Genomic DNA, 8492 nt, shown 5'->3' with positions numbered 1-8492 from the left:
TATGTATCTTTAGCAGTATGGGTCGGTTTTAAATTTACCAAGGTGACATCTCATGTTATTATTACTAATGGGGGCGTCAAAGTTAAGCTTTGTGCGTTCTGTCGTCACAAGATTGCCAAACGTCTATTGCCTGTTTTTGTATTGTCGTTTATACGTAAATGTATGTCTCACTCACCCTACACTGGCCATGTCGGCGTGAAACGACACAGCGTTTGAGAACGATTCAATGTCGTTACCATTTGTAGCACTCCTCCAACCATCCGCTACTCATACTGCTTCAGATTCTACTGCTAAACAGTAAAGCTAGTCGCTGTTGAAGCAACCGAACGGTGGATTCATACGGAGAAAACGAGGATTACGAAGGCCATTAAATAGTTTCGACTGCTCTAAGGTATATTCGAGTTAGTGGTATCGAAGCAGCTACCTCGAACGTTCGATAATCAGCCAGTGACTAGATCGGATAAAAACGTCTGCAACACAACGATAAAACAGTCTACGGGTACGTAGATTTATTCTACTCTATGCTTGATAGCAATGACTGTTATTATTATGTCATATAAATTGTACGATCAATCGGTGCTAGCAGTAGAAATACACATCAACTAAAAGCTAAAAAATCTCTACATGGCCTCTAATAGTAAATCGCTAAAAAAATAAATCGACTAAAACGTATCTAATGCAAGCTAATTTTTTTCAAGTTAACCTCTCGGTGTGTTTAACTTCATTCCCTTGAGGTATTGAAGGCTAGGAATAATTAACTGATTTAGAGCAATTGCTGAAAGCTTATTGATTCGTTAAACAGCTGACAAAATTTCTTCTAGCAAACATATAGTATATCGAAACCTTAGTCTAAGGCATAAAAATAGATACCTAGTATTCAACTTGTTCTGCGCAGGATGAGTTCGCCGTTCCCAGCCATTCTGAGTTTGGGCGTAGTCGCCATTATTGCGCAAACGAGTGTCAACTCTTCGCCGACAGGTAAATTTTTCTCTCCCTTTTTGAAAAGAAAAACATAAAAAGCATTCATAAAAGATAAATCACGATATCGCCAAATTGCATGGGCTTGTTTAAGGAAAAAAACAGCATATCTTCGTCAAATTGCCACGATGATGCAATTTAAGAAACCACCCCCAATGGCATTGGACTGACCTTTCAGATTCACATTATAATTTCAAGGAGAAGATTGTCCATTTAGATCTCAAAGGAGCGCCTTTAGCAGTAAGTTATTGAAAAATAGAGTAAAAGCGAGTGATTTCCAAGTTTTATATGAAGAGGCCAAATTTGGTTACTTTCTTGCGATCGCTAGCAGTACTCAAATAAACTAGATTTTAGAACATTCTGGTGGGCAAAATATCGTTTTAAAATGTTATGAGAATCGTCTATTAGGTAGACTCGCGGCTTCATTACCTTCATGATATTACTCTCGGTAAATAGTGAATGGCCTCATGTGGAAGTTTCGATAAACGCACGTTGCAGCATTATGAACATATTAACTCGTCCCATGGGGTTCTGTTTATAGATCTCATACATGGAAAAGGTGTTTCCTTTGCTTCGAAAAATGGGTGCTACCGGTTTACTTATTGAGTACGAAGACATGTTCCCCTATTCAGGCTCTCTACGTAACCTCACCGCTCTAAATCACTACTCGGTAGAAAATATCAATCGGCTCTTAGCGGCAGCGCAATCGAACAACCTTACGACGATGCCGCTAATTCAAACCTTCGGCCATCTCGAATTTAGTCTGAAGTTAGAAGAACACATCGAACTTCGGTAGGGTTATTTGTTATTCCGCAAATAATTTCATACAAACGATGTTTTTTTTTTTTTTGTGAAAAAGCGTTTGACCTAACGGATACGTCTGCTTTCACATTTACATTGTAGGTACGTGTCAGTCTCGCTCAAAACCTATTTTGCTTTAATGTTGTGTCTCTCCCTGCTGCCTTTATACCGACGTAAATTTACTATCATCATGCGTACGATATGAAATGATTCCAGTGAAAACAGTACAAACCCGCAGGCATTGTGTCCGTCTTTGAATGAAAGTATGCAAATGATTCGTGAGATGATTCGCCAGGTTGTTGATCTTCACAAAGGCTATATTACCCATCTTCACATCGGAAGCGATGAGGTGTTCGTCATTGGCCAATGCTCTAGGTATGTTCATGTGTAACCCAGCTCTTCAACCGTGTAATAATGGCGATGTAAACAGACGCCAAACTATATGATCGATATATTTACCTTTAGGATGAAATACACGTGTGAACTCTTATTTTTCTGTGCCCATAATTTGTCTCTGCGTGGAAATTTGCTCAAGTTCCGCAGGGAATTACTATCATAATCAAAATAACAAATATTGTGTGTATAAATATTGCTTATATTATTATAATTATTATTAATGAATAACTAATAATAATAATAATAAATATAGAGGATATAAACTTTAATTACGATCGGTAGAATTTCGCGTCGTAGAACTTTTCCGATGTAACAGGTGCAAAGCGAGAATGGTCCTCCGCAAATGGACAACAGACGATTTGTTCCTTGATCATGTATTCGAAGTGGCTTCAGCTGTCAAAGAACTCGGTATCCAGCCCGTGATGTGGGACGACATGCTTCGAAAGGTACTTTATGTTCGTAACTATGACGAGTGTGGCTTCTAGGTCCCCATAACGTTTGCGAGTCTCATAGAACCTAGAGGGAAATAACATTTGTTCATCACATGTATAAGTAAAAACAATTTTGCGTTCTCGCTGAACTAGCCTCGGGACACCTTCGCTGTTTTTTGAATTTGTATCACAAATGTAGTATTGTGGTGTGGTACCAGGATTTTTAATGCCTTTGTGTCAGTACATTTATTTTATATCAAGGACGTTTCTCCTATTTGGAGTATTATAAACAAATCAGACTAATGTCCCAACAAAAAGTGTAAGCGATAGAGCAAAGACAGCAACACTAGCAGTGAAAATTCGAAATAAGAGAAAACATTATTGCCTCGATAAGTCTTCTGTGGTTATTTTTAGAATGACATACCTATACAAAAGCGAATTTTCTCAACTTAGCGTCAGTTATCCCCTTGCTCGGCAGATTTTCAGAGTTATCCTGCTGTATTGTGTTAGTTTGAAAAGAAGTTCCTCGCTGGAATTTCTATTTAGTAGATCTGAGGCAGCAAGGAACTTTTCCTTGTAGGCTTGGCCCTTCCGTTGAGTAAAAACATAGTTGATCTGAACCAGCGATGCCGCGTACGACGACGTATCCAAATGGATGTATACTAGCTACCTAGACTCAGCTGTTTCCAGAATGTGATTTACATTTTTACTTATGTTTATAGAAAAAACCTGACACTGATATAGGTGTGTTATTTTGCCATAGGTTGATATGTCAAAACTGTCACAGTACAAAAACCTAAGCTCTCTTGTCGAAATCATGGTATGGCAGTACTCGCAAATTCTATCTCCTGATGTGCTGCTCGCAATGGAGAAGTATATCGCGCTTAATTTTCCTGGAATATGGGTGGCCAGTGCTTTCAAGGGAGCTACAGATCCGACCTATCAACTCCCTGATTACACGACCCGCCTGGGAAACAATATTGCCTGGGTTTTAATGGCCAGAATCTTCGAAGACAGACTGAACATCAAAGGCATCGTCCTCACCGGTTGGCAACGGTAACGTAGCACTTAATTACTTAACCTGTATCACAGGTTGGGCAAAATTGGCTATATATACGAGATTAATAATTACTCTATTAGTAATAATCTGCACCTTTAAATGCATATTTTGGCTCGTATGTGCAATCGTACACGTACCTTACGTGTCTTGTAAGCCCCAAACCGTACTACGGCGAGATTTGGGGGCTTTAAAGCTGTGTCAGATACCCTATTCTTTCTAGTATATGTAAGAGTACTGCTCTCAATTCCCGACATTAACTGCCAAGTCGAAAACAGTTTTACTAATGAACGTGATAATTCTTCCTGAATAATGGACCATGAATAATCAGAAAAGCGCAAATCTAATTAAAACAAAATTGTTTGGTATGCGTCAAGGTATGTATGGGTAAGTAGGAAACAATGTGATTCAATCGGGTAAATACACCCGCTGTCTACTGATGATTCAATTGCGTAGGCCTGTTGGTGCGGGAGGCCTACGCGCGACCTACGAGTTAAAACCCAAGTAAAACAGGAGGAAGATAATTACGGTAATCAGACAATGCGTACAGAACACATAGAAGAGGCGGCACCAGTCTTTTTTTCTTCAATGCCCGTTTGCATAATCCTCTTCGTTATTATTCGCGTAAACGGTAGCAATATCATGTGTAGCAAACGAATAGTTTTTATTGCAAAAAAACAATGTGATATTACAGGTTTGACCACTTCACTGCTTTGTGCCAACTCTTCGCATCATCCGTACCAGTGCTTTCACTTTGTCTTGCATATCTCAATACGGGATCCTACGATACCAAGGTAATAATTTCCACAATGACGATTCCTTTAAACCCTGGAGCATTTCAAACAGTATCCGAATCGAATGGATATTGAATGTAGTTAATATTTTCAAGCGGATTCCGTATGTGTAGGTTGCAGGAAAGAACTTTTAACGACCACCTCCTTCAAGCAACGGTTCCGGAATTTTATTGCATATAAATAAACTTTATTCACTGTTTCTAAATATGAACAAAACTACTGGACCGCTTTGTTATCGCCACGGCTCACATTAATAGGCATCTGATCCTATATCTGAAAAGAGCAGAAGGTTATTTGGAGACATGCAGTGCCTAACGTCGTAGAAAAGTTCCGCTCATTCATCCAGAGGTGCCGAGTCGAACATTTCTTCACGAAATAATTAGTAAATCTCTGCGTAAAAAAAATTCGTACGCAATAATAAGTAATCGCGCTTACAGGTCTTGGGGGATATTCAGAAGCTGCTGAGGTGCAATCATCCGATAGCTCTAGATGATTTTCCCCAGCCACTGCTTGCGTGCGACTACCCGGGATCGAAGGTCCTCATTGCGATACAACAATATAATCAAATTCGTCAAAAAAGACTGCTTACAGAAGCTAAAAATACTTACAAGGTTTGTATAGTGTAAGGAATGCATTAAAATAGTCATTCCATGGTGGTCGCACTGGAATAAACGGGTATTTTCATGGTACTGTCAATATAAGCGGTTCAGTCGTCCTCCGCTGTTATTTTTCCCTTATTTTTTTCCTTCTATACAGCTAATTTTGCAATAGAGCCCCTGCATGTGTTTTAAAAACACTCTTATAAATAACTTAACCTACATAATTAAATAAGAACTTCACCTACACTTTTATGTAGATTACTAGAAGAAAATTATGATTTTCTACTAATGATTTAGACTAAATCTTTACGCACGAAATATTCGTATTCATCAATGAACGTTCTTGCATAATAATTGCATTGCGCTAACCCAAGCGGATTGTAATGGTAGTAGCCGTAACCGTTGCAACAATCAATGTCTTCGTCCAACAGAGTGACAGGCATTCTGGATTTGTTATCTTATTGACGCCACAGACGTATAACAAAACAGGTGAAAAGAAACACGGCACATAGTACTTCAAGTCGGGGGTTGACACATTCCAATGTAACCTTGATTTTCATTGATTTTGGCGGAACTGAAGTTCGCGGATCGTTAGTAGTAGTAGTAGTAGTAGATCGTGACTCATGTAGTCCTGTAGGCCTAGCGGTTTAGAGCCGAGGTGATTCAGTGCAATTGTATTTTGCAACCGTAGTTGTCTTTTGTTTTCAACAAGTACACTGCTCTCATTAAAGGCAACGATGACAGCGATGAACCGGAATCACAATTTTAGCAGTCCTTCAACTTTACGTTCTGCAATCTCAGAGATTATGGCTATGCAACAGCTGGTTAAGACAGTACAAGAAAATCTGAATGAGCTCGCCAGTATCACGGATGAGGCCACCCTGCGAGAATGGACGGATACATACCTCAGCCCAGAAATCGCCTGGATCAATGAAGTTCAACGAGCTGCAGATAATATGCTCTGCCGTAACGCATGGCCTCGTAGGCCGCTTTATAATGACACACACTAATGACATTTTTCAGACTCGAGTAATTTTTTCCGGATATCGAAGGGTGGCATTATTTTTAATCACATGCTTAAGCTGTAGCATACTATTCGATATTTAAGAAGAAGAACATAGTATCCAAGAAGTAGGCACAATCTTATGGCACTACGATGTAAGTGGTACCATAGGGGTACCTCGATCGAGAGAATGTAATTTTTGGTGGTGTAACTCTGACATAAAATATATGGCAGTACCAACCGCTTATTACTTACTTTATTGTTTTACTCAGAATGTCGAAGAAAAACCCTATCCACTTCTTGAGAAAATTTCGGGTCAGGTACTTCTGACAGCTTCCAAGTACTGCCAGCATGTCGTATACTCTGCTTTCGTCAAATGTTGCAGTCAGTTAGCTGAATGGCGCAAAATTAACATCGGTTACAGGAGTTCACCTACCGGGCACACACGATCCAGAGCGTGACGGCGGGTTTATTGCTATTTTATTATTATTGCTCTAATAATAGCATCTTTATAGTGTTTTGAATATATAGCTTGAATTTTCTCCCTTGCATGGTGAGTGAGCGAATCCCGAATTAGCCTGGGCGCATCATCTTTTAAGAATGTGTTACTAAGATATTGTTTACGGTTATTTTCCTTCACTAATTATGCTAGTATATAATCTCTGAGCTGGTTATTAGCTGCTAGATAGAGCTGGTAGCTCCGAATTATGGTTATAAGGCTTTATGTTGCGACAAATATTTTAGTAGCTTGCGGCAAATCGCTTTCAGACAACTTTTCGACCCAACAGATGCTACTTTCAATCTTATCGCATTAGACATTAAAAGGGGTATGCATGCCAGATGGGATCATCACGATTACGTTGTCTTTAATATTGGCCACAAATCGCGTAAGAATCATTTGTCTTATATTGTGCCTTACACAGCCTTTGTGACGGATAAGCCATTTCCAAGTTTCAGACTAACCTTGAAGAACACGTCGGAGAAGCTTCACAGCATAAAATCTTTCGATGTACACGGTTATGGATCTATATCAAAATAGTGGGTTTGAGAAGCAACTTGAAATACGACTGGGTTTCATAATACGCTATGATCGAAATCCATCATCTATTAACCTTTGTGCTTTAGAAGATAGATTTGCGTCGAACGGATATGTCACTATTTGTAGGTAAGAGTTCGTGCTCCCCGGAAAGATTTGTCGGACGGCTAACGTTAGTGGGACGTTGTGATCTATATTCGAACCTGTGCGTAGGCGCACTTCGTTTTGTATTGGGAGCCAGCTGTCTGATGGAATACCTATCGAATAGGTTAGGAAGCTTGTAGGATGCTAGCACTTCATACGTTGTCACATAAGCAACTTTATCTGATATCTTTGCAAGTGTATTCTTTGGCTCTTAATTCAACACGCGACTATTGGGTATCTATAATGGTTCCACGTGCATTGTCGATGTTATAATATGGCAGTATTCAAACCTGATTTCTTCAGATGTTATAGCCGCTATGGAGAAATGTACGTCGTTCGAGTTTTGCTCGATATGGATTGCGAGCGTGATTAGCGGCGCAGTGAATCCGACAAGTCAAATGCGCTTGCCTCAGTGATGACATCTTGCGGTACGTGGCAGCTTTCGTGAAGTCAATTTTGGTGGAATCGTGTTTACCATGTGTGAGGTACCGACAGCGTTAGACCTGTTAGATTGTTTATGTTGTGAGTTAGCTTAGAAAAAGTAGCGTCTTTGTCTTTAATGAACTAAACCATACTTGTACACGGTGACGAGCGTAGAAAGAAGCGTGGCAATTTTTGGTAAGCTTGTAACGTTTTCATTCTAACATTGCTCTACTGTGACGATGACAGATGGGTCTTTATCTGAAATGGGAACTTAGATGCCACCTAAGTTGTTCAAATGCATGAAACCCTTCATCTTTCTCACGGCGGAGCGGTATTGAAATGAAAACGTCAAACCTCTACTTCGAAGTAAGTTCGGCTAAATACTATGCTTCATGCTCGTGTGATACGGCAAGTAACAGGTTTTATCAACCATGATGGCCAACGTGATACCTTGCTTATTACGTCTAGATATTCGTATATACGTAGAGATTCGAGTCTATAGTGGAAAGAAGATTGGTGCTATTTAGGACTCCTCGTTTATTTTTGCGTACTATAAGAAATCATTATTGATGCTGTTCTATAATACTCTCAAGACACTCCCATTTCTATTTAGCAATTTGCTGCTACAAGGCCATATAGATAAACATAAAACTCTATATAAATGCGACAAATTTCGAATAGTTTCCTCTTTACTTGTTTGTTGATTTTAAGCAAAGGATAGAGATCTTGGTCATCGTCAGGTGATTCAATCTTTAAAAAAGTAACTAAACCATAAATCTTGCGCAGTGGGTAAATAAATGAAATTACATGACTGATAGACACTGTGAATT

General features: G+C 39.4%; 1 protein-coding gene across 1 annotated transcript; it reads left to right on the top strand.

The window, feature by feature from the left end:
* Positions 1-247: 247 nt before the first annotated feature.
* LOC111269786 (hexosaminidase D) lies at positions 248-6313 on the top strand. Its single transcript, XM_022849611.2, has 10 exons — positions 248-499; positions 896-978; positions 1157-1218; positions 1520-1770; positions 1996-2154; positions 2492-2621; positions 3370-3662; positions 4358-4457; positions 4895-5068; positions 5788-6313. The coding sequence occupies exons 2-10, from the start codon at positions 897-899 to the stop codon at positions 6064-6066; spliced, it is 1530 nt and encodes a 509-aa protein (XP_022705346.1). The 5' UTR covers positions 248-499; position 896; the 3' UTR covers positions 6067-6313.
* Positions 6314-8492: the final 2179 nt, after the last annotated feature.

This window comes from Varroa jacobsoni, unplaced genomic scaffold (assembly GCF_002532875.2).
Source record: "Varroa jacobsoni isolate VJ856 unplaced genomic scaffold, vjacob_1.0 scaffold_1413, whole genome shotgun sequence".
Lineage (NCBI taxonomy): Eukaryota > Metazoa > Arthropoda > Arachnida > Mesostigmata > Varroidae > Varroa > Varroa jacobsoni.
This window is presented reverse-complemented; position numbering and strand designations above follow the sequence as displayed.